Genomic DNA, 24,880 nt, shown 5'->3' with positions numbered 1-24,880 from the left:
GACTATAAAACATTGATTGTTACTATAACTTTGAACATTTTTTCTGATTTTATTAAATTCTAAGCATATAAATTTTTATTTTTAAAACTTACAATGAACAATAATAAATGATAAATGTTCTGAAATACTATACATAACAAATTGGAATATTTGATATATCTTCTACAATTTAAAGTGATAAATAAAAGAATTATATTTAATACAATTCTTATAAAAGTTAATTAATTTTAAAAATAATACCTTGACATTTTTTTATAAATATTATCATGCATTATGCATTTATAAATTTTTTAATTGCTATATATTCCTAATATAGATTTATGAGTTGAATTATTCATGAATTAAAAATTATGCACATGTTTTGTATTATAACTTAATAAAAATAAATAATAATAAAAATTTGTAAAATTTTTTGTAAAAAAATGAATTTATTAAATTTATTTATTGCCTAAAATTTAATGATTTTATTTTAGGAAAATATATATTAAGAATAATATTAAAATAATAAAGATATATATTAAAATAATAAGCTTTGTAAAGGAGCCCTAATACTTCTAAGTATGAATATACATTGAAAATGTTATCTATTCTTATCTATTAATTTGTAATACATTATTCATGGAAATAATGATCTATATATTTTCCGCCAATTTTTAAATATATTTAAATGTTAATATATCATTAAAATGTATATTTATTTTACATATGTATTATTATATATACATATATATTAAAATTGTATAAAAAATATAATTTAGTAATATAGTATAAATAGTAAATATATAAATATAAATAGTAAATATATAATAATAGATATTATAATAAATCAAATAGATTTTATTACTAAAAATAATCTTGCATATTTTATTTCATTTTAAAGAAAAGTAAATAAAACATTTGAAAAATAGAATATAACATATGCGATTTATTGTACAGAAATTAATTCTTAAATGTATGTTCTCATTTAGAAGTGAATAATGTAGAGAAATTTATAACGGTACTTTAAATGACTAAAATTTAATAGTTTGATCACAAATACATTGTTTTTATATATATATATTATAATTTCATAAATATATGTAATTTTATTTAGATTTTTACATTTAATCATGTCGAATAAACAGGTTTGTAAATCTTTTTAAGTCATACTGATTTCATTGTTTAAATTAATAATTAAACTGTTTTTAGAATGTTCATTCTACAATTTATACTCAAATGATTAGTTTAAAAATGAAAATATTTTTAAAGATTTTTTTATATTCTATAATGGGTCCAATAATTTTATATTATTTATTTTTTTCTTTTTTACACTACCATGAAAATTTAACAAAAATGCAAATAAAAGTATTAGAAATGAAAGAAAGAAAGCCATTGTATCGAATATATACAAGAAGTAATAATATTGAACATTTAAAACATGTATTTATCGTATTAGAACGTTTGGGTTTTAAACAAACTCATGATGAATATAATTGGGATTTACTGTGGGCACATGATTATCCATTTAGAACTTTAAATTTTAGTATGAACAAATTGAAACCTCATCAGCGAATCAATCATTTTCCTGGTTGCGGATACATTACAAATAAAGTAGATTTATCTACATCGAAAAGTCGTTATATCTTACCGGCATTTAAAATACCAGAACAATATGAAGAATTTCTTTTATATACTAATCAACATTCCGAGAAAATATTTGTACAAAAATCGAATAATCATCGGGGTATTAGTATAAAAAATATAAGCGAAATAAGTGTTACAGAAACTGGATCTTTTATGCAAGAATTTATACAGCGACCATTTCTTATAGATGGATATAAATTTGATATTGGAATATATGTCGTAATTACATCTGTGAATCCTCTTAGAGTATATGCATATAAAGGTGATGTTCTTTTTAGATTTTGTCCTATAAAATATTATCCATTCAATTCTGAAATTTTAGACAAATATATAATTGGTGATGATTACTTGCCAATTTGGAATGTTCCATCTTTGAAATATTATTATACTAAATTAAAATTTTCAATGAAAAATTCATTCGACGCATATGTACGTTCGCATGGAAAATATCCAGAAAAAATTTGGAATGATATACATGAAGCAATCAAAGAAATTATCCTTTTGAAAGAGAATTATATTATAAAAACTGTAAAACGCTTTGGAAATGAAAGAAATTTTTTTGAATTAATTAGAATTGATTTTGCTCTTGATGAAGACTTAAATGTATATATTATGGAGGCAAATATGTCTCCAAATTTATCTTCAGCACATTATCCAGCAAATCAGTTACTTTATGAACAAATTATATTTAATTTATTTTCATTAGTCGGTATAGGACAAAGAATCAGAAAAGATTCTTTAAAAATAAGGTCTCAGAAATTTATAAAATTTAATTAAAAATTTTTTAAGATATATTATTGAAAAAATTTCAATTTATATTTTAGAAATAAAATGGAAGAACGAATGGAAGTAGCTGACAAGAATATAATGGTTTTACCAGAATTATGTATAAAATGTAATGATTGTTTTCGTGTAGAATGTCAATTGTGTAGCCCATGTTTTACACCAGAAATTAAAATGATTTTCTCACAAAGTTATTTAGAACATCAGAACAAAATGGATTTTCAAAGAATTTTTCCACCTCCTATAGTAAGCTTTTTTAAAATAAATTTTATTTTCATTAATAATTATAATTATTTTATTAATAAATTATATATATATGTATAATATATTATTTATTTATTATTTTAGACAAAAAATATGACATCAAAAGATTATACATTAAAAAATCAATTACTTGTTAGATGGTATCAAGGTAAATGTGAATTAGATCTTTCATGGTGTTTATAAATATATTTTTTAAGAATTTTATAAATTATTACATTTTTATATAAATAATGTTTATATGTATATTGGCAGCATACAATCAATTCTGATCTAGAATTATTTGACATCTTATTTGTTATTTATGTATTTCATTATCCAAATTAAAATAAAATTAAAATTTATTTCTTAATAATGAATTAAAAAAATAAGAGAAAAAAACAAGAAATGACCAATTTCATAATTTTTTGTTTATTAAAATTAAAATTAACAATTATTATTTTATTATTCATTTTTTTTATGATTTAATTAAAATATACATTTTACTTATTATTTTTTTATTAGTTAACTAAAATATCAAAATAATCTTTTTCAATAAAAATATTTTATAATATTTTTTGTTTTTCCTCTTTACTCTTCAATTATAGTCATGAAAATTATTAAATTTTTGTTTAATTTTTTTGTAGCATTTTTTTATGATTTTTTTTTACCTTTGATTCAGGTACATTTGGATTTGTGCCTTTATAAAATTCTTTTAATAAAGTCATTGCTTCATGACCTTTAATACCTCCCATTATTGTTGTTCTTGAATTATAAAGTTTTGGTATTTCAAAAACACTAATGCATCCCCCAAAACGATCATTTCTACAACCATATATAATGTTACATACTTGTAGCTGACATAATGCAGATGTACACATTATACAAGGTTCTACTGTAACAATAACATTAATATTATAAAAAACATTTTTATAGCTTAAATTTTTTATTTTACAGAATTCTAAAACTTGATCTATACAATTTATTTCTGCATGTCGAGTTGCATTATGAGTTTCATTAACTGTATTGTTATCTGTAGCAATAACTTTATTATTATATATAAATAAACAACCAACTGGAACTTCACCAATTTGTAATGAATCATTTGCCTTTTGTAAAGCAATATTCATCCAACTTAAAATATCCATTATGTTTTTTTTTTGAATATAATAATAATAACATAAATTTTATATATTTTTATAGAAATATTACCAAACATATTCACATGTGATAATATAAATTATCACAAATTTTTAAAACAATCTCATAGATTTTACACATAGTAACTTAATATAATTTGTACTGAATAACTGATAGTTGTATAATACTGACAAACAAAAAATTTTCTGTATTTTTTTATTCTTCTTATTCTTTTCTTTTTATTAAATATTCTCAAACTTTTAATGTAAAATGAATCTAAGATATAAAACATTCAAGTAATCCAAATTCACTTAATTTTTTGGTTGCTTTTTCACTCCAATTTTTATTATTTACAGCACGTGGACTTGGATGAGGTAAACATAATACCTAAAAACATAAAAATATGAAAAATATATGTTTCAAATCTATTTTAATTTGAATTTTCATGATTACCTTAACAGGTAATTTTGATGATTGAATTACAAATTGTGCTCGCTTTTCTGCATATCCACCAATACCAATTATAATTTCAGCTTTTATGATTTTAATTATATCTAATAAAGCCTTGTCACAACTAGAATGTAATATTTGTATCTCTGATCCCTAAAAATATATTATTTTTATATAAATATAATTATATTTAAAAAAAAATAAATACTGCCTTTATCTCGGCTGGTGTAATATTGCAGCCATTTTTTTTCATTAAAGCAATAGGACAATAATTATGTATATATGCTTGTTGAAAGAATTTTTCTGGACTTCCACACAATTTTTGGAAAAGGCTCCATAATCTTTTCCCACTGATCTCACTGCGATTGCATTGAAATCCTGTTACTTTTCTCTTTGGTTGTTCTTTGACTGGTTTTCCCACAGGACCACAAATTTTTAACCAATCCCGAACCATGCTTATCTCACCAAATGGCACACCAGTTTGAGACATACCCCAAGGACCGGGATTCATTCCAAGAAATAATATCTTTTTGATAGTATTACAATATTTTTGTACATACATAGTATGTATATTAAATGCATATTCAAGTGGACTATAAACATATTCTATTGGCGAATGGAATGTAATTTTTCCTAATTCTATGACTAAATCACGTTCTACTGATAGTACTTGTTCAGATATGTTTCCAAGTGATGCATCATTGGGAATTTTATTATCCTCTATTTCAGAATTATTTTCATTTGATAATTTAATTCTTTTAAAATTAACATCTATCGAGTCACTATCACGTCTTGTTTTAGTTTTTCTTGAATTCGACATTATGACGCTTATTTCAATTAGAAATATTTCGTTATAACACTTTTAGAAATTGTACTTGACTATAATTGAACACTTTAGAATTGAACTTTTAAAACTTTTGAAAATATTATTATAAAGAAATAATAAAATACTATATTTTAAATTAAAATTTATATATAAAACTATATATAATTTTTTTAAATAATATTTTCTATTGAATAGATTACGATAGCGATTAAAATCAAATTTAAATTTAGATATATAAATACTAGTCTACATATATCTTGAATGAATGTGTAGAAATATATAATCATTTATCTATCAATAATATATATATATCTAATCTATATATCTAATCTAATCTAATAATATATCTATCAATAATATAAGAAAATATAGTAAAAAAAATAACAAAATATGTATTTTATTTAAAAAAAAAGAAATGTATACTAACCTTTATTTTTCTTGCGTATATTTGTCTTTATTTAATTTTAAAATAAAAATTTAATGAATAATTGTAATATTTGACTTTATATACTATATAAACTTTCATATACTTTCAAATATCTTTAACCAATAGTAATAATTGGAATTTTAGTATAACCAATCAGTAACTGAAGAATTATAAAGTTCCGAAAGAATAAAAATTGTATATGTAATTATGAATATAGAATATTCAATATATAGTATTATTATTCAATAAATAAGAATAATATATAAATATATATATAGTATATAAATATAGTAAATAATATTTAAAATAATATAATATTAAAAAGTGATATAAATGTCGTAAATAATAATACATACATACATAATATTTGTATGATGTGAATGTATATTATTTACTATCATACACAACATTGGTCAATCTTGATTAATTGAATCAGATTATATTTTTTATAAAGAGTAAGTAATTAATTTTTATGTCTTAAAATCTTTAAAATTTTGTGAACATAATTTAAAGCTACATTTTTAGTATTAAATAACTGAGAAATTAAAAAGGATTGGAACAAAAGAAAAATAAAATTAATAATACTTCATTTAGAAACTACCAACCAGATTCATCGGTATGATTATAGAATTACAGATTTAAACTATATATACTAGTCTAGACATACGTATATATGGTCTAAGATAAGGACTTGTAGGATTTATAGGTTACATAAACATTTTATCAGAGCTAATTCAAAATATCGACGAATTTTTATATTTAAAAATTTGATATAATAATAAAATCAATGGAAAATCAAGTAACAGTAAAAAGCAATAATCCTGCTCCTACGGTAGAGCAAATTAATGCTGATCGTATAACTCAGGTATTTATAATTTAGAATTTTATTTTTTTATTACAAAGAAATATATTTATTTATATATTTATATATTTATTTATATTTATTTATATATTTATTTATTTTAATAAACAATTACAGCTAGCAAATAAGTATTGGGCACCACATACTATGGATTCACATCTTCCATTTAATTCTCAAATAGTAGAAGATATTTATATTCAAGAAATATGTGCATCTAAATTTTCTATTCGAAGAATTATGATGTTAGAATTCAGTCAGTATCTAGAAAATTTTCTATGGCCAAATTATAATGCAAAAATTGCAACTCGAGCACATACAATGTCCATTGTTGTCATGGTTAATGAAAAATTTCGAGAACGTGTACAAGTTTGGGAAGCATTTGAAAAGAATTCAGAATATTTTTCTGATTTTTTTCAAAAAGTTTTAGAAGCATGTCTTGAAGAAAGTATAATGGATTTTGATTTAAAAGAACAAACAGCATTGATTGTTTTCTTGAATCATTGTTTTAATTCTATGGAAGTATCATTAGTTAGAGAAGAAGTAAAACGATTAGTGTCATTAGCTATGTGGATATCTCTACAACAAGGTCGAAGAGAATTGGAATTTAGAAAATATCCGAAATGGAGGAAATATTGGAAAGTTATAAGGAAAAAAGATAATCCTGAATATAAAGAAAAGTTAGAATGGGAACGTAAATTTTTACATAAATTGATGATAAAATTTATGACAATATTAGAAACAATACCAGAAGAAGGTAAAATGAAAGAAATAAAAATCTAGTCTTCTATAATAAAAATATTTTGTATTATAATAATTTAATATTTATTTTTTAATAGGACTACTTTTACCAGATAAGGTACGATATTGTGAAAGATTTTTGGAATTAGTAATAGATTTAGAAGCTTTATTACCAACTAGACGGTTTTTTAATACTGTTATGGATGATTGTCATTTAGTAGTACGATGTCAATTATCCAATTTATTACATCGTTTGGAAGGTGAATTATTTGGTCAGGTAAGTTATAATTTCTAACTTTTTAAAGTAAATAGAAACTAACTTTTTAAAGTAAATAGAAAAATGCTAAGTAATATATTTTTGATAGCTATTATATTTCTTATCTTCTAATATTAATTGATATAATTTATTTCTCATTATGAATTTAATTATAATATTAAAGTAGTATTTATATAATTTTATCATATAAAATACATTATATTATAATTATATTACGAATAATTTTATTTATAAAAAATGTTGAATCTCACTATGTTTATTCAAAAATACAAAATATAATTATTTTATAAAATATATAATTATATAATATTTTATAAAATAAAATTATTTTGATTATCATTTAATTATCAAATCAAATTTCATATAATATATATAAATGTTCTATTTTTATTTTCTTATATTTCGGAAGGTATAGGGATTGATGATATAGAATGTAGGATAATAAATGTAGGAGAATAAATAGATAATAGCATCATTTATTTACTTTTGCAATAATTTTGTAAAGTTATTGTGAAAATGAATTTCGAATTTTTAAATTTGAATCTATATTATTTATATTATTCATATCATTTATTATTGCAATTGACATCGAAATATTTTAAGTATGTAGAAATAACTATCTAAATATGTTATAAATAGAAATGTATCTTCAAAATTATCACAAATTCAAATAAGTCATTTAACTTTTTAATATTTTACAACTTTCATCTGATACATCTTTATCTTCCGTATTTTTCGAAATATTCATCTGATGAAATTAAAGAATATTTCATATAGTTTGAAGAATTTTTAATATCCCGCGTTAATGGCAGTCATTTCTTCTCCCCAATCAAGACCATCGATATTTTCCCCTGAATTACAGCAATTACATGTTTTACTAAGTAAAAATGTAACTCTTCTCTGCCCGAATACACAAACGTATAATATTAAAATTGCTTCTAATAAATTAATGATGATATGACAATACTCTAATGCTTCGTAACTTAATCTCGATAATAATAATGATAACCAACCAGTACTCATTGTTACAAATAAGAAAACAAACATTCTAAAGCTATATTTCATTTTATGATGAATTCGACCATATGTATTCATTCGTTTTATTTTGTTCGCAGTTGTTAATACGAAACATAAATCAATCATTATTGTAAATGCGATCGATGTAAATAATACAGAAATACCAAGCCAACCAATTGTTTCTTGAGGTGGATACATTTTTCCGCCAATAATAGGTTTATTAGTTTCTAAAGTAAAATGTGCAAAAATTGCAGTACCAGCTATGCTAATTGTTGAACACCAAACATACGTAGAATAATAACAATATTTTCTACCGTCAGTAACTCTTAAAAATACATTTCGTGAACGAAAAGTGCTCCATACATAATAACCGAAGGCGTTCAACCAAAAAAATGCAGCTAACAAGGAGACATACATGACAGTATCTGAAAAAAATATTTTCATAAATATTTGTTAATTTGTTTTTTTATTTATTTGATTGAAATTTTATTATTTTTATCTTAGTAATTTAAAAAGTGTAATTAAAATTTCTTTTAATATCTTATATGTCATACCAGCAATCATAAAACTGACGTGATTGCCAAATTCTGTAAAGATTCTGACTGTTGATGCACATTGACCAGCTATAAGGCACAGAGTCATACTAGTTATCATGTTTCCCACAAGATCACGCAATTGTGGTAAAACAAAATAGATAACTGCGACAATTAGATAACTGATTATAGATATTGCATGAAAGGTAGGATCAATCGCATGTTTCATCAAATAATTTGTATCTGACCATGTAACAATTACATCAGGTACGCAAATCATCGCATACATCGCTACTAGTCGATCTCTACTCAAAATTGCTTTGTCAGCGCAATAATGTCCGAATGGATAATCATAGTGAATAGACACTGTTTCAAAATTATCTTCATCTATTGAACTTGCAGCATCGAATCCAAATACATTACTGTATTCGTGTTTTTCCTTTGTTAAATCAGTAGTATAATGTCGTAAGACACCGTTCGTTAATATCGCAAGTCGATCGTCACCGGATCGATAATGATATACATTCCATTGATGCTCATTAGATTGACATTTAGGTCTTCCGATCTTTAATTGATAATTCGGTTTAATTAGTTTATTTTTTGAAATGCCATTGACCTCTTCTATAAATTCCGGTCTCCACTCCGTCTCGTTCGTTTCCGTCAATGGCGTGCACGTGTCGTCGACAAGAAGCTCATTGTGTTCGCAACACTTTGCAACGCTAATTAAATTCGATTTTTCGTCGGTATTTGCAAGAAGGGGATAATTTGACCCCAATATACCGATGATGATAAATAATGCACTCATGAGATAATACATATCATTAAATCAACACCGTTGCTAATCTTGTGATTTCGTTTCCATACATTAGTTTACATTCGCCAATCAACTTCCTTGGCTATGGTCAAGTTAACGTTTTTCTTAATCAATTTTGCGAGGACTACGATTACCTCGACGACGTTATTATTCACTTGTTCATTGCAACGCGACGGTGAATTTCTCGTGTGTTCATCGCCATACCTGCCAATGCCGCCAGCGGATTACCCGCCTAGTGAGACCTACCCCTGCCATATCCGCCGCCATCACATCCCATCCATTTCCATTCTCTATTGCACTATCTTTTTATCTCTTTTTCTCTTTCATTTATTCGCTCACGCGCCAGCTTGTCTACTGTCTTTTTCTCTCTTTCCCCCTCTCTTATAGCTATCTCATCGTTTCCTTTTGCCCCTCCCTATATTCATAATACTCATCCTTACCTTTCTCGTTCACTGCACTAGTCATTATATTTTTTTTTGATGTTTGTATTTTTACTATTCTGATAATTTTATAATTTTATTTCAAATTATATATTCAATATTTAATAAATGATATTCAATATAACATTCAATTTTTACGATAATTTTAATATATATTATAATGGAATATAATAGCAAATCCAGAAGAAAATAAAGCAAATAATAAAATAAATTATTTAGTTATATATATTATAATTATTTTGATTTTTTATAATGTATTAAATCAAATTTAATTATTTAAACTGTAATATTAAATAAAAATATTAAAATTATTATATAAATTACAAATGTATAAAAATTAAAAAATGTTTATAATTATTTTTATATGTTTTCATCTTCAAGCTAGATTTCTGGATCTATTTTTATTATATTCTGGATCTATTTAATATTTATAATATCATTTATAACGACTTATTGATTTATTGATAAATTTGTGTAATAAATTTATGTGATTAGTGACAATTTTGTCATTTACATCATATTATTATTATTTATTTATCTATATATTAGATAATCATTTTATCTTTAAAATTATTTCATGTTTTTTGTTTTTACACTTTTTCTTTATATTTTAATTTTTAATTGTAAGCCTCCTTTATGAGTAACAAAAATTATAATAATTAAAATTTATATAATTCCACAATAAAATATACGATTATATATATTTTAAAAATATTTACTTATTCTTTTTTTTCATATGATTATTATTGAAATGAATTTATACTGAATATAATAGAAATCAAAATACGAAATTTTCTTTAATGATTGATTATTATACGTATTGTATTATAAGATAAGTTAATATATAATATATAGTATTTAATTATTTAATTTGATTTTTTTTATATTTATTATTTACATATTTATTTATTATATAGGGTTATAATAGGGTTCATTTATACATATTGTACTTATTATATATTATTGATATTTATTAATATAAGTATAATAATATATAAATGACAATATTTTATAAATAATAAGTTAAAAAAAAAGTTCAAAACAAATTGCATTAATAAATGATTAATAATTTCTACATAATCGTATGTAAAAGATTTATAAAAAGATTATTTTATATGTTTATGAATTAAATTTAAATAGCTTGCAAACTTTCAATACTTATGTATATATTAAATTACTTATAATATATAAGTAAAAAAAAAATTGTTTATAAATTGATATATATTTCAAAGAATACTTTATATAGTTATTACTAAGCAATAAAAATGTTACGTTTTTGTTGCAGCAAAAGTGTTTTTTGCGTTATTAAAATATTAATTAGTAACATTAGTGTTTCATTGGTGTACAAAACACTACATTACTATCATATATATACGACAATAATAATTTTAATCTTTGTGTTAGTCAAGTAGCATTACTCATAATAATATGCAGATATTATTGAATATATGTTTCTTTACAATATTTTAATTTATTTCTTTATAATACAGCATATTATTTTATTAATCATGTTTATTGTTTTCTTTTTTTTTATAAAATTTATATTAATTTATATTATATTATTCTATACAATTTTTAACACTTTTAATATTATATATGATTATTATTATACACGATTTTTATTAGTTATTATTAGTGTACAATTTTTAAAATAATGCATGATTTTTATCATTCATAATTAATTGTTTTTCATTTTATTTGTTAAATTTATGAAGAATAATTTTATTAATTTCCAACGTTTATATTCAAAAAAAAAAAACAAGTATTGACTAACATTTTTGTTTAATATATACAAGAAGTAATACATATAATTTAAAATGAATTATCATCTCGCCGTTATAAGTGCCGCGTCAGTCACTTATGAAAGTTTGATACGAACGTTTTTGAAGGAAACAATAAAATAATAAGATAAAATTATTACAATGACAAATATACTAAAACGATAATAATCGATTTTCTCTTAATATATACCGGTAAAAATTGATATAATAATAATTGACACAATAATTAACGCAATATTCATTATTTAGTAACGTTCCTAGAGATTCTTAAATAATTATTATTACGTATTTCTTGACAATTCATTTGAGATTATAAAAAAATATATTTCTAGTAAATACATTTTTAGCTATAAAAATTATATATATGTATGTTACGACTAGGTTAATGGTAAAAGAGTATTGAATTCTATACAATCCTTATATCACTTTGTTATTAACAAACAAATATATAATTTTTTTCTTTATCATTATTTATAATTATTTCAAACTAAACGGTGTTGATATAAAAAAATTAAAAAAATCATTTTTTTATCAATGAAAAAAATGTTTTAATAAATATTAGTCATGTTGTGATAACTCAACTTCTTCAGGTAAAACTTCTTCGCATTCTTCGTCTTCATAAGCAGTCCAAGATTTTGGAAAGCCAATTCCACAAGGTTTTTTTTTTGCCAACAATTTCCTGACACGTTTTCGCATCGCGACTAATAGTAAAAATATTATTAAACCTTGTAATGCATTTAGTATATCCGTTAGTATCCTAAATTGAAATTTAAATTAAAAATTAAAATTAGAAATTATTATTTATAAACGAGATCAACCAATATTTATTGTTTCTTGATTAAAATTATTTTCTAAAAAAAAATTAATTTTTAACATTTTTAAAAAAGTAAAAAATAAGTAAATAAGTAAATAAAAATTACCAAAAATCATTTTTACTATGATCAACAAATGAAACTACTTCAAATATCCATGTAATACCCATAACAAATATCAGTTTGACATAAAGCAGACATTTAAAACGAAGTGATCGTAAATTGCTTCCACTATAATCTTTATATTGATGCCATAATCGCCAGCCAGTTAAGCCAAGATAGATAATATTTAACGTCAATAAAATAGCAATTGGCCCATAAAAATATGCCCACGTTTGCTCAGGGCCTACAATAATATAAAAAATAATAATAAGATTTATTAAAAATTATTAATATTTTATAAATATCGATTTTACCATTAAACCAACAAGTATTATCTCCAAAACCAGGTTTCAAATGGGTTCCATCTACATGATGAGCGATCAAGGATATTATTAAAAAACACATTGGTCCACCCCATCCAATAATACTATAAGTAATAAAAAGTGGTTTATCTGCGATTATGAAATCTTTAAACCTGAAAGAATAATATATTAATAGATATATTAAAAATATAAATGGAAAAAATTGAACTTCAAATATTTTTTTAATAGAATATTTACCAAACTGTCCTCCATATATTAAAAGAGACAATGTTTAACCAGAAAAATACAGATATAAATCCGAAATATAAAATAAACCCTAAAGAATATTTAGATGAATTATCGATCAAATTAATCTCTATGAATTCATATCAGCATACCTAAAGAAGCACATATCATGTAATCTTCTTCTTCTGGCAATCTTAAATTTTGTACAGAAAGGATAATATAACTGACTGCTAATGATGTGACTACGGCCATCATCGCCTTATCTTGAACTTCCCTTAATTCTGGTAGTAAAACATAAACTGCTAGGGTGGCGATTAAGAATATGGCTGATATGATACTAAGAATACAAAACAATGTGTTCTTCCACATCACGTAATGTTCGCCTTCGAAACATGTCAAAACCACTTGCGAGTTGTTTTCCCAATTTGTCACGCAAAAACTGAATATTTAATTAATTTAATATAACATATATATTAATTAAACACGTACTGAATATTTTCATAAATTCGTATAAAATTATCCAAAAAAATTCAAAATATTTAAAAGCGAAATGTAAAAAGTGAATTTTATTTTTTCTTTATATTCTGAGAAAAAAATGAAAGAAAAAAAATTTTTTAAATTAAAAAAAAACATTATATATATTAAAATATCAAACTTTATATATATTGATTATCTCTTCTTATTTTAAACATTTCTTCTATTTTATTATTCTTTCTTTCTTTTTATTCTGTTTTTTTCAATAGGAAATTTTAATTGGATTTATTATAAAGATATTGATATAGAACGAAATAAAGATATGAAATACAGAATTTTATTAGCTAAAATTAAATAACTTAAATAAATTAATTCAAATTATTATGATCATCTATAATTTCATCATAAATCATCTATAAAATTTTTTAAAACTAAGCAAAACAAATCTTTTTAAAAGAAGATATTTTCTCATAACTTTGAATTCGAAAATGACATATGAATAGAATAGAATTTTGATATTATGATTTACCTATCTGCCTTTAATTTTATATGACTCATCTCCACGAATTGAAGCCATGGCATCCCATGCTCTTCGATTATAGTAAAGTTTTCCTCTTTAGAATCGATTATGTAATATCCATCAGACAAGCATGTAAGACGAATCTTTGTGCCATCGGAACAATTTTTCGAAGATGACGACCACGTCGAGTCCGGGCAACAGTTGATGTTGATCGCTAGACTTGATGAGATCGTCCATATTAACAAAAAGATCCATAGTAATTCTAGAAAAGAATAAATTTGAAGGTATTTGAATCACATATACAGTATGTTTGATCTTCACGGAAATTTTCATTATTCATGAAAACTTATTATATTGATTAAATTACAACATGAAAACTTATTATATTGATTAAATTACAACATAAAAACTTATTATATTGATTAAATTACAACATACTTGAATTGTATTTATATGCGTACGCACACTTTATATATACTTATATTAATATAATTTATCAATATAAAAATCACTCTTTATAAATATAAAAATTTTTATTAGGAATCTCAGTCACAGACTCTTCGCGTATGTATATAAATAAAAATTAGAAATATATCTTCTATTCAATCTGAAGAAAGACGCTCATTTATTTCAAACGTCACATTTCAACGATAAAAACTTAAAAACACAAAAATTTGCGATAATATGTATAATGAATTTGTATATACATAAAGAATCTTATATGTATCGGCAAATTTCCATTATTTTATCTCTAGCTATCGGAATATATATATGTGTATATGTATATATAGCTATATATATATATATATATATATCTATTGATTTAATAGCAAAATGATAGCATGATGAATTTGTTAATGATGATTAAAGTAAATGTATATAAACAAACAAAAAAAGAAAAAAGTAATTTTTTAATTTTAAAATTTTATATCCTTTTATGTACTTCACGTATTTTATTTTGTTTCTTTTCGTGATGGAGTAAATACATAAGAAAATATTAATTACTATATCTTTTAAAAAATTAATTAATCTGTTTTTGATAAGATAATAATATATAGATTTTTGATAAGAGATTAAAATTATTTCTATTATCGGCAAGTAATAATATATCAAACATATCATACTTTGAAAAGTTCGCATTTCTTTAAACGCGATTCGGTGGTTAAAAGTCAACTATATGTATGCAATATAAAACGATCGCATTGAAAGAAAGAGTGCTTCTGTTAGTGAGAATGCTCTTTATGTTCTCTTCCTGGGTTCTTCAATGCTCTTGCATACAAAACGTAGCTCTTTTTTCATTGAGCCACATACATTCTATATATTATATTTTTTTATTTTTCACAATTATATCATTAAGATCTTTAATTTAATTTAATTACAATGTTAACAGAATGAAATATAATTTACAGCATTATATTGCATTTACTATTTGCATTGAATATAATTGATTAAAAAAGAAAATTTTATCGATATTTATATACTTTTGTTAAGGCTAGAATAAATAGAGTTTAAACACGCGCGAAAATGATAAAATCACATGTTACTGATTTTTTATTTTTAGAATTTCCTATTTGTATAGAGATAGTTTTGCAAAAAAAGTTTATGTATGAAAGTTCATAACATGAAACATTTTTTAATCATAGGCGATAATGCTGTTTATTATATTGTAAATATATCAAAAGCACATAGAAACAAGAATCTATGATTTTTTTATTTTTCTTGCTTTTCATAGCTCTTTTTTATCAATTACGTCAATGTAATCAATGAAAAAAAAAACGTAAACATTTATAAAATTTTTTTTTCCCAGGTTTTTTGCATGATGCAATATGTATTTTTGCACGAAATTTCATATTTGTTCTTCGAACAAAGAAGAAAGATTAATTATTTCATAGGATAATTTATCGAAAATTTTTGACGATATATATGTGTTTGTGTTTCGATCATAAACAAAATTCTTAACGTATTACGTGTCAAACAGGATATGTAGATATAAAATTCATATAAATTCTGAACATGTTTACTTATTTACTTGAAATTATTTAAATTATATTATTAGTATTTCTATACATAATGTCTATCAACCATATCAATTTTCTTTAATGAAATTAAATTAGAAGATTTCGAAAGGTTTGAGAGTAAATCATAAATATACAATTCTCGGGTAAACAATGGATTATAAACTCAACGAGTCTTGACAAACATTCAATGTTATGTGCAGTTGAGATAAATTGTATATATATGTACATATATATATATATACATACATACATACATACATACATGTACGTGTACATACACAAGATGTATACATAAGATGAAAAAGATTCAACAGTAGAAATATACAGACCTTTAGCTGGCAACGTGTCCGAGTGCCTGTTGTAACTCACGTCCAACATTATATTTTTGATTCTCGTTACCACATTTCTTTGTTCTTTATTTACTAAAAAAACGGATTTGTTTCCGCAAAATTTATCGAATAATTAATTAATCAATCCAGTCCTCTTAATCGATTACACTGCTAAAAATGTTTAAAAAATTAGTCCGATGAAAAGTTAAAACGAACAAATCATAAAATTCAGATTTAGATTAGATTTATCAATCAATGATTAATCTTTGTTATTTACATTTGAATTAAGATATCTATTCTGTAAGATTTTTTAAAAATTATATATGTTTAATATATTTTCTTTTATTTAAATATTTCAAAGATTATATGAAAAAAATATCGATGGATATTTTTTTCATATTTTTCATATTCACTTATAAGTTAAAAAAAAAATAGCATTGTGTCATAATGCTAACTCTGATTCGTTTTTTGCAAAAAAGAAAAAAAAACAGCCATTAGTTTATCCATTCACGTTTCAAACGAATAACTTGATTGAAAAGTATGACAAATTAAAACTTGATGTAACGAAGAAACACATCGAAAGAGCAGCTTAGATACGTTAACACACTAACGTTGCGCGTGGTACTGAAACAATTGTGGATGAAGCATTGACGAACTAAGTAACTACTCGATTAGAGATAACATATATCTCTCAAAAATATGAAAATATCTATTAACTGAAGATTGAAGATTATTAATTTTAAATATTCAACATTTCTTTCGTGTTTTTAAATAATGATACATTTAATTTATATCAATATCGAAATAATAATTGAATTATTATTCAAAATACAAAAGTGCCTGCGCTCATGTTTTAATGATTTTTACGTAATATTTTCATGTGAAATGAAAGAATAATTAAACTATTGTTGCTTCATCAATCTTTTTTATGATGAATTTTGAATGATAATTTGATAATCAAGCTATTAAATAATTATTGATAAAAAAAATTAAATACAAATTAAAGATATAAGTTATAAAATAAATGGATAAATGTTTAATATGTAATAAAATATAAAAAAAAAGATATCGAATGGAAATCATTTATAAATAGTAATAGCGATAAATAATGTTTCTTCACAATTTAATATTATTTATTTAATATCATTGAAATTTTTTTGATTTATTGTTTTCAGCTATTAGAAATGTTGAAATTTTATGCCAGATTTGAAATCAATGAAGAAAGCGGTGATCCTCTCACTGATCATGATATGACACAATTACATTATACCAAGATTACTTCACTTCAGGTATAAAATATAATATATCTATGTATTTTGAACGCTTCAAAAATTCTTACTTTTAAAATTAAATTTTGTATCATTAGGAAAGAGAATTTTAAGAAAATAAATAAAATAAACTTTTTTTTATCAGATAATTTAAAAAATGACATATTTTTTATATTCATTTTGATATTTTGATTTTTATAAATATTATTTTTGATTTGATATTTATGATTTTATAAATATTTATGGTAATATTTGAGTTATGAATCATCAAAAAAATTCTTCCATATCATTTGTCAAATCATCAACATTGTCGTTAGAATGGGCGTTTACGTATTAAATCCAAAGGAATACAAAAGCACAAACCAAAAAACAAAATTCGAACTCTGCACAGAAAGCAGTTTTTGCGAAGTTTCCGGATTTACGAAGCTTTGCATTGGCGAACGTGGCAAGCGTTGATACAAGAGAAGCTCTTTATAAACATTTTGGTTTACTCAGGTAATATTTTGACATTTTGAATCCTATTTATTGTATACTTTTCTAAATTATAAATTATTTACATATTTCTTGTTTATATGAATTTTTAGTCAAGAAAAACTAAGATCAATCGCAAGCTATCTCAGCTTGGTACCATCAAAAGAACGTGAGAAAGAAGAGAATTGGTTTCGGTATGATATAGACTTTCTTCGAGAACTTTTAGTAAGTTGAATAACCTTTAGTAAGTTGAATAAAAAAATTAAATTAAAAAAAAACAAGGAATTCAAAATAATAGTTAATAAAAAATATAAATTTTTAGATTTCACGTCACGAGCGTAGAGCTTCTCAATTAGAAGAACTTAATGAAATGCCACTTTATCCAACAGAAGAAATCATCTGGAATGAAAGCATTGTACCAACAGAATATTTTTCTGGTGAAGGTTGTTTAGCTCTGCCAAAATTGAATTTGCAATTTCTCACTTTGCATGATTATTTATTAAGGAACTTTAATTTATTTCGGCTGGAATCAACTTGTATGTATAAAATTAATGTCGTTGATTAAATAATGAAATAATAATATAATATAAATAACAATATGAAATATTTATAGATGAAATACGACAAGATATTGAAGATGCTGTAAGTCGATTGAGTCCTTGGTATGTTAAAATTACATTTTATATATATATATTGAATTATCAAAAAATATATTAATAATAATTTTATTTTATAGGCGAGCAGAGGATGGTGGTGTTTATTTTGGTGGTTGGGCTAGAATGGCTCAACCCATTACACAGTTTGCTGTAGTTGAAGTAGCAAAACCTAATATTGGTGAGAAAAGACCATCTAGAGTACGTGCTGATGTCACAATAAATTTAAGTGTTCGTAAAGAAATTAAATCTGAATGGGAAAATCTTCGAAAACACGATGTTTGTTTCCTTATTACAGTTAAACCACAAAATCTAATTGGTAAAATTTTGGTTATCCTATTATATTCTTTATAATTAAATCAAACAATTAATTTGATAATTTATTATTATTTAGGTACAAAATATAGTCATAAGTTACCTTTTGTACCACAAGTTGGATTAACAACTGTTCGAGGATGTGAAGTTGAAGGTATGTTAGATTCAAATGGTAGAGTAATTGAAGATGGTCCTGAACCACGACCGATTTTACCTGGAGATACTCGTACATATAGAGTTTGGTTAGATTGCAATCAATACAGAATTGATATGGATAATGCTAGTCATGGTAGTGAAGATGTGTATGAAAGTTTCAATGTCATAATGAGACGTAAACCTAAAGAGAATAACTTCAAAGCAGTTTTGGAAACAATAAGAGAACTTATGAATACAGAATGTGTTGTGCCTGATTGGCTCCATGATATAATCCTTGGATATGGTGATCCTGGTGCTGCTCGTTATTCTAGGTACATATCAAATAAATTTTATATAAATATTATATTGTAAAAAATGTCATATTTAAAATAAAAAAAATATTAGAATTGCTATATTTTATATAATTACAATATTTTAATGTTTTATTAGAATGCCAAATGAAATTGCAACAATGGATTTCAACGATACATTTCTTGACATAAATCATTTAAAAAATAGTTTTCCTCAATACGAAATTAAAATTTCTACTGATGAAGAATCAAAATTAGTACGACCTTTTCGTTTAACATTTGAAGATGTACTTGCTAAACATAATAATGAATCAATAAAGAAAGTTATTAAAGTTGAACCTCATGTACCACCTAGTAGAGGTCCTTATAAAGCTAACGAACCAAAAAAGTATAAAAATTTTTTTAATAATAATGAAATAATGATTAAATATAATAATATTACAATTTTATTGCAGAAATCAAATTCCTTTTACACCAACACAAATTGAAGCTATTCGTGCAGGTATGCAACCAGGATTGACGCTTGTTGTAGGTCCACCTGGTACTGGAAAAACAGATGTTGCTGTTCAAATTATTTCAAATCTTTATCATAATTTTCCTAATCAAAGAACACTTATAGTTACACATTCTAATCAAGCACTTAATCAACTTTTTGAAAAAATTATGGCACTTGATATTGATGAAAGACATTTATTACGTCTTGGTCATGGAGAAGAAGCATTAGAAACTGAAAAAGATTTCAGCAGATATGGTAGAGTTAATTACGTTTTAGCTAAACGTTTGGATCTTTTAATGGAAGTTCAAAGATTGCAGGTTTGTAATTTACATTATTAATTAATATTATTATAATTACGATATTTTCTCATATATTCAATATTCAATATTTATATTTTTAGGAATCTTTAAATGTTAAAGGTGATGTGGCTTATACATGTGAAACAGCAGGACATTTTTTTATGTATCAAATATTAACAAGATGGGAACGTTTTGAAACAAGAAGTAAACAAAGACAAAAAACAGAAAATGATTCTGCTTTTATTATAGATGAAGAATTTTCATTTCATAAATTTTTCGATAATGCACCGAAACCATTATTTAAACGAAATACTTTCGAAGAAGATTTTGAAATTGCACGTAGTTGTTTCCGGTAAGTACTCTATATTGAGTAATTTTATATACGAGATTATATTTATAATTAAATCAAATATTATTTTTCTAGATATATAGAGCGAATTTTTGCCCAATTAGAAGAGTTTAGAGCTTTTGAATTATTAAGATCTGGTTTAGATAGATCAAAATATTTATTAGTTAAAGAAGCAAAAGTTATTGCTATGACTTGTACTCATGCTGCCCTTAAAAGACGTGAACTTGTAGATATGGGATTTAAATACGATAATATTCTCATGGAAGAATCTGCTCAAATTTTAGAAATTGAAACTTTTATACCACTATTATTACAGAATCCTCAAGATGGATATAATCGATTAAAACGTTGGATAATGATAGGAGATCATCATCAATTACCACCAGTTATTAAAAATATGGCCTTTCAAAAATATTCAAATATGGAACAATCTCTTTTCGCAAGATTTGTTCGATTAGGTGTTCCTACAGTTGATCTTGATGGTCAAGGTCGTGCAAGACCTAGCATTTGTAATCTATATAACTGGCGTTACAAAAAATTAGGTAATCTCGCACATGTGGAAAATAGTCCAGAATACTTAGTAGCAAATGCTGGATTTTTATATGATTTTCAACTTATTAATGTCGAAGATTTTAATGGAGTGGGTGAAAGTGAACCTAGTGCTTACTTTTATCAAAATCTTGCTGAGGCTGAATATTGCGTAGCTGTATTTATGTACATGCGTCTTCTTGGTTATCCAGCTGATAAAATAAGTATATTAACTACTTATAATGGACAAAAGCATTTAATAAGAGATGTAATAAATATAAGATGTGCTAGCAATCCTTTAATAGGTAGACCAAATAAAGTAACAACAGTTGATAAATATCAAGGTCAACAAAATGATTATATATTATTATCTCTTGTAAAAACACGAGCTGTAGGCCACTTACGAGATGCACGACGATTAGTAGTTGCTATGTCAAGAGCACGTCTTGGTCTTTATGTTTTTGCTAGAGTGTCTCTTTTTAAAAATTGTTTTGAATTAACACCTGCATTCGCTCAATTAATGCAACGGCCATTAAAACTACAGCTCCTTCCTCAAGAACATTATCCTACAGAAAGACTTAATAATACTATTCCTTCAACTTCATCAATGGAAATTGAAGATATGCCACATATGGCTAAATTTGTTTATGATTATTATATAGAAAAAGTTAGTGGTATAAAAGTAAGTTAAATTTTTTTTATTCATTATAAATAATTATTAAACAGTAAATAATATTTAATTATATATTATAGGAATCACAAAAAGTGTGGCAAAAACCAGGTATGGTGCAAACACCCAATAATCCATCTTATAAAATTTCTACTCATCCTGGAGCAGATGATGATACAGATGATGAGGAACTTAATCAAATGGATGATGAACAGGAAAATACCAAAGAAGAAAATGGAGAACTAAAATTTGAAATAATTAAAAATTTAGTCGAAGATTTAACTTCAGAAAATGAAGATAATGATTAAGAGCAAATCCATATATTCATAAAGATTCATGAAGAAGTAATAATAAACAAATATTTTTATCGAAAATACTTTATTTTACTTTTTATTAAAATTATACTTATTATATAATAAAATACTATTGATACTTATAAAAAAATTAATTTATTATAATATAATTTAATTTTATTATAATAATAAGATTTTTTTAAAATTAAGATTTTTTTTTATATTTATTATAAATAATATTCTGATCTTTATATATTTTACTCCTTTATTTTACATTTATTTTTATTATTTATTAAAACGTTTTTAATAAATAAATATATTTTTTTTATTCATATTTTTTTCGGATGTAGCTTTGTACAGATATATATAAATATATATATATATGTTATATATATATATATATGAGTTGCCAAGTCAGAATATTATAAGCTGCTTATATGAATATTATATTAGAAATATTAATCTGATATAAAAAAATCACAATATCACGTCAATTCATTAAGATTTAATATTTCTTTTTTTTTTAATATATATTTTTCTGATTGTAATTTTTTGTGTCTCTCAAATAATTTTTTCGAGTTTTCATTGGTTATTTGAAGACGTGATGGCACATAACTATTATCAAATTTCATTGTTTTATTAGTAAAATCTGGATGATATTCTTCAATAAATGCTTTTACACCTTTTGAATTTGGAATATATTCTTCAGGATGATACAAAACAGTTGTAGCACTAGGCTCATATGTTTCGTACGATATATTTAATGAATTCATAGAATTCGGAATATATTGCACTTCTTCCATTATGCTTTTACTCTCTGATATCATAGAAGAATATTCATTTGAAAGTACTTGAATTTGCTTTAATGTATTTTTATTGCTTTGTACATAATTTAAATTTGCACATAATTTTTTTGATATAGGTGCATTTGGCACATATTCTTCCAATATATTATTTTCAGTACTTTCAATTGGAAAACATCTCTTTATTTTATCATTTTTTGTATCAATAGATACCTTCATCACTAAATCATTATTTTCTGGTTCCTTTGATAAATTATAATTATCCTTTTCATGCATATAATTGGAATTTTTTCTAACCATATTTTCTGTTATTTGATTCCAAATTTCTTTTTTTTTTGTTACTATTTTAGGCAATTCTAATTTTGTTAATTTTCTTTTTGCAGGAGATACATTTACTCTAATTGTAGGAAATGACATAATATCTTTTACACCTTCTGATGGTTCAAATGTATATCTATGATTTATAAAAATATTTATATAAATAATAATAAATATTAATTTATTAAATATTAATTAAATATTAATTAAATATTGTAAGATAGCTATTGATGTCTATTTACTTTTTCAATTATAATGTAATAAATTAAACTAATTATAATAATTACCATTATATATGTAATATGTTTAATTTATTACATTATAATTAAAAAAATATTATTATTATCATTATATAATTATATAATTATTATCATTATATTATTATATTATATATAATTATTATATATTAAATATATAATAATATATAATAAATATATAACATATTTATATAAATAAATATAATAAATAATTTATATAAATAAATAAATATACTTATATATCAAAAAATATAATTTAAATAAAAAAAATTAAAATTAAATTTTAAAAATAGAAATAGAAAATATTTCTATTTACGTGACTTCCAGTTGTCGAGTAGATTTTTTCCATTTGCATTTTTTAAAATTTTGAAGCGACCCTTCTGTTTGGAAATTGCGTAAAATTGCTTTCTCCAAAATTTTATATAATGCTACCCAGTCTTCAAGATTAAGCCATTTATTAGTAGAAATTTTTTTTTCTTTAATTTTTATTATCTTTTCTTGAACAGTAACGACAACCGTAACTAAACAATTATTTGAAGCCTACAAATATCGCTTCTGTTTTATTTATGTAGATGCAATTGACAGCTGTTAATAGCTATAAATTGATACCTTAATAATTTCCAAATATTGACCATTACAAAACATTGTTATAATATATTTAAAATTATTCAATTATTTCTTGGATTATTTGCGTTTGATTATCTGTCCTAATTTTGTATTATATTTAAAAAGTTATTGATGATCTTCCTGATGATGAATTTTGCCTTGACTTAGATATAACGTCAATGTTGCACTGACTCACGAATGTCAGCACATGAGTAAATATGAATATTAATAAACAAAAAGAAAAATGAAAATAAATTAAGAAATTTATAAATAAAAATATTAAAAATTTGTAATTAGTAATCTAATTATTTATAAATTTGTATATTATATATGTTAAAATGTTTATATATGAAA

The 24,880-nt window shown here is 23.3% G+C and overlaps 7 protein-coding genes across 16 annotated transcripts; 2 read left to right on the top strand and 5 right to left on the bottom strand.

The window, feature by feature from the left end:
• The first annotated feature begins 932 nt into the window (after nt 1-932).
• On the top strand, nt 933-3,732 carry LOC107997623 (probable tubulin polyglutamylase ttll-15). 2 transcript variants are annotated; one of them, XM_017056359.3, is made up of 5 exons: nt 963-1,124; nt 1,189-1,885; nt 1,946-2,372; nt 2,448-2,652; nt 2,755-3,732. In XM_017056359.3, the coding sequence occupies exons 1-5, from the start codon at nt 1,110-1,112 to the stop codon at nt 2,851-2,853; spliced, it is 1,443 nt and encodes a 480-aa protein (XP_016911848.1). In that variant the 5' UTR covers nt 963-1,109; the 3' UTR covers nt 2,854-3,732. The 2 variants fall into 2 exon arrangements, with proteins under 2 accessions (XP_016911847.1, XP_016911848.1); XM_017056358.3 differs by having other exon boundaries at nt 933-1,124; nt 1,189-2,372.
• LOC107997626 (tRNA-specific adenosine deaminase 2) lies at nt 2,654-3,794 on the bottom strand. The gene has a single exon (XM_017056361.3). The coding sequence runs from the start codon at nt 3,792-3,794 to the stop codon at nt 3,279-3,281; it is 516 nt and encodes a 171-aa protein (XP_016911850.1). The 3' UTR covers nt 2,654-3,278.
• Nucleotides 3,795-3,988: 194 nt separating this feature from the next.
• LOC107997625 (single-strand selective monofunctional uracil DNA glycosylase) lies at nt 3,989-5,875 on the bottom strand. The gene is made up of 3 exons (XM_017056360.3): nt 4,448-5,875; nt 4,240-4,389; nt 3,989-4,173 (listed from the first exon to the last, which is right to left on the bottom strand). The coding sequence occupies exons 1-3, from the start codon at nt 5,054-5,056 to the stop codon at nt 4,063-4,065; spliced, it is 870 nt and encodes a 289-aa protein (XP_016911849.1). The 5' UTR covers nt 5,057-5,875; the 3' UTR covers nt 3,989-4,062.
• A 2-nt stretch (nt 5,876-5,877) lies between these two features.
• LOC107997627 (RNA helicase aquarius) lies at nt 5,878-22,623 on the top strand. 4 transcript variants are annotated; one of them, XM_062074814.1, is made up of 17 exons: nt 5,896-5,944; nt 6,015-6,105; nt 6,187-6,354; nt 6,469-7,105; nt 7,188-7,366; nt 17,930-18,043; nt 18,414-18,517; nt 18,607-18,718; nt 18,816-19,029; nt 19,107-19,155; nt 19,230-19,465; nt 19,541-19,928; nt 20,047-20,295; nt 20,363-20,720; nt 20,804-21,054; nt 21,127-22,261; nt 22,333-22,623. In XM_062074814.1, the coding sequence occupies exons 3-17, from the start codon at nt 6,277-6,279 to the stop codon at nt 22,555-22,557; spliced, it is 4,329 nt and encodes a 1,442-aa protein (XP_061930798.1). In that variant the 5' UTR covers nt 5,896-5,944; nt 6,015-6,105; nt 6,187-6,276; the 3' UTR covers nt 22,558-22,623. The 4 variants fall into 4 exon arrangements, with proteins under 4 accessions (XP_028522430.1, XP_061930798.1, XP_016911853.1 ...); XM_028666629.2 differs by having other exon boundaries at nt 5,878-5,944; nt 6,015-6,354; XM_017056364.3 differs by lacking the exons at nt 5,896-5,944; nt 6,015-6,105; nt 6,187-6,354; nt 6,469-7,105; nt 7,188-7,366 and adding an exon at nt 17,285-17,413.
• Nucleotides 7,825-10,443, bottom strand: LOC107997628 (probable G-protein coupled receptor Mth-like 5). Its single transcript, XM_017056366.3, has 2 exons — nt 8,938-10,443; nt 7,825-8,808 (listed from the first exon to the last, which is right to left on the bottom strand). The coding sequence occupies exons 1-2, from the start codon at nt 9,731-9,733 to the stop codon at nt 8,156-8,158; spliced, it is 1,449 nt and encodes a 482-aa protein (XP_016911855.1). The 5' UTR covers nt 9,734-10,443; the 3' UTR covers nt 7,825-8,155.
• Nucleotides 11,936-17,380, bottom strand: LOC107997629 (G-protein coupled receptor Mth2). 6 transcript variants are annotated; one of them, XM_062074830.1, is made up of 9 exons: nt 17,210-17,349; nt 17,032-17,052; nt 16,755-16,925; nt 14,417-14,669; nt 13,566-13,852; nt 13,426-13,504; nt 13,180-13,340; nt 12,872-13,109; nt 11,936-12,708 (listed from the first exon to the last, which is right to left on the bottom strand). In XM_062074830.1, the coding sequence occupies exons 3-9, from the start codon at nt 16,801-16,803 to the stop codon at nt 12,510-12,512; spliced, it is 1,266 nt and encodes a 421-aa protein (XP_061930814.1). In that variant the 5' UTR covers nt 16,804-16,925; nt 17,032-17,052; nt 17,210-17,349; the 3' UTR covers nt 11,936-12,509. The 6 variants fall into 6 exon arrangements, with proteins under 6 accessions (XP_061930814.1, XP_016911858.1, XP_028522432.1 ...); XM_017056369.3 differs by having other exon boundaries at nt 16,755-16,922; XM_028666631.2 differs by lacking the exon at nt 17,032-17,052 and having other exon boundaries at nt 17,168-17,380.
• LOC107997630 (uncharacterized) lies at nt 22,611-24,670 on the bottom strand. Its single transcript, XM_017056370.3, has 3 exons — nt 24,530-24,670; nt 24,237-24,460; nt 22,611-23,799 (listed from the first exon to the last, which is right to left on the bottom strand). The coding sequence occupies exons 1-3, from the start codon at nt 24,563-24,565 to the stop codon at nt 23,028-23,030; spliced, it is 1,032 nt and encodes a 343-aa protein (XP_016911859.1). The 5' UTR covers nt 24,566-24,670; the 3' UTR covers nt 22,611-23,027.
• Nucleotides 24,671-24,880: the final 210 nt, after the last annotated feature.

The sequence above is a fragment of the Apis cerana genome, linkage group LG5, assembly GCF_029169275.1.
Source record: "Apis cerana isolate GH-2021 linkage group LG5, AcerK_1.0, whole genome shotgun sequence".
NCBI lineage: Eukaryota > Metazoa > Arthropoda > Insecta > Hymenoptera > Apidae > Apis > Apis cerana.
This window is presented reverse-complemented; position numbering and strand designations above follow the sequence as displayed.

What these genes read in the sequence shown, in the direction of transcription:
- LOC107997623 (XM_017056358.3), top strand. An exon ending in AAAGATTCTTTAAAAATAAG is followed by an intron (nt 2,373 to 2,447) that starts GTCTCAGAAATT and finishes TTTATATTTTAG; the next exon opens with AAATAAAATGGAAGAACGAA. An exon ending in GAATTTTTCCACCTCCTATA is followed by an intron (nt 2,653 to 2,754) that starts GTAAGCTTTTTT and finishes TTATTATTTTAG; the next exon opens with ACAAAAAATATGACATCAAA.
- LOC107997626 (XM_017056361.3), bottom strand. Translation starts at nt 3,794, where the DNA reads ATGGATATTTTAAGTTGGATGAATATTGCTTTACAAAAGGCAAATGAT.
- LOC107997625 (XM_017056360.3), bottom strand. Translation starts at nt 5,056, where the DNA reads ATGTCGAATTCAAGAAAAACTAAAACAAGACGTGATAGTGACTCGATA. An exon ending in TTACACCAGCCGAGATAAAG is followed by an intron (nt 4,390 to 4,447) that starts GCAGTATTTATT and finishes ATATATTTTTAG; the next exon opens with GGATCAGAGATACAAATATT. An exon ending in CATCAAAATTACCTGTTAAG is followed by an intron (nt 4,174 to 4,239) that starts GTAATCATGAAA and finishes TTATGTTTTTAG; the next exon opens with GTATTATGTTTACCTCATCC.
- LOC107997627 (XM_028666629.2), top strand. Translation starts at nt 6,277, where the DNA reads ATGGAAAATCAAGTAACAGTAAAAAGCAATAATCCTGCTCCTACGGTA. An exon ending in GTAAGTCGATTGAGTCCTTG is followed by an intron (nt 19,156 to 19,229) that starts GTATGTTAAAAT and finishes TTTATTTTATAG; the next exon opens with GCGAGCAGAGGATGGTGGTG. An exon ending in GGTGCTGCTCGTTATTCTAG is followed by an intron (nt 19,929 to 20,046) that starts GTACATATCAAA and finishes ATGTTTTATTAG; the next exon opens with AATGCCAAATGAAATTGCAA.
- LOC107997628 (XM_017056366.3), bottom strand. Translation starts at nt 9,733, where the DNA reads ATGTATTATCTCATGAGTGCATTATTTATCATCATCGGTATATTGGGG. An exon ending in CGTCAGTTTTATGATTGCTG is followed by an intron (nt 8,809 to 8,937) that starts GTATGACATATA and finishes TATTTTTTTCAG; the next exon opens with ATACTGTCATGTATGTCTCC.
- LOC107997629 (XM_028666631.2), bottom strand. Translation starts at nt 16,803, where the DNA reads ATGTTGGACGTGAGTTACAACAGGCACTCGGACACGTTGCCAGCTAAA. An exon ending in AATATATGGAGGACAGTTTG is followed by an intron (nt 13,341 to 13,425) that starts GTAAATATTCTA and finishes TTATTCTTTCAG; the next exon opens with GTTTAAAGATTTCATAATCG. An exon ending in TAATACTTGTTGGTTTAATG is followed by an intron (nt 13,110 to 13,179) that starts GTAAAATCGATA and finishes ATATTATTGTAG; the next exon opens with GCCCTGAGCAAACGTGGGCA.
- LOC107997630 (XM_017056370.3), bottom strand. Translation starts at nt 24,565, where the DNA reads ATGTTTTGTAATGGTCAATATTTGGAAATTATTAAG. An exon ending in AATATTTGGAAATTATTAAG is followed by an intron (nt 24,461 to 24,529) that starts GTATCAATTTAT and finishes CGATATTTGTAG; the next exon opens with GCTTCAAATAATTGTTTAGT. An exon ending in ACTCGACAACTGGAAGTCAC is followed by an intron (nt 23,800 to 24,236) that starts GTAAATAGAAAT and finishes TATAAATCATAG; the next exon opens with ATATACATTTGAACCATCAG.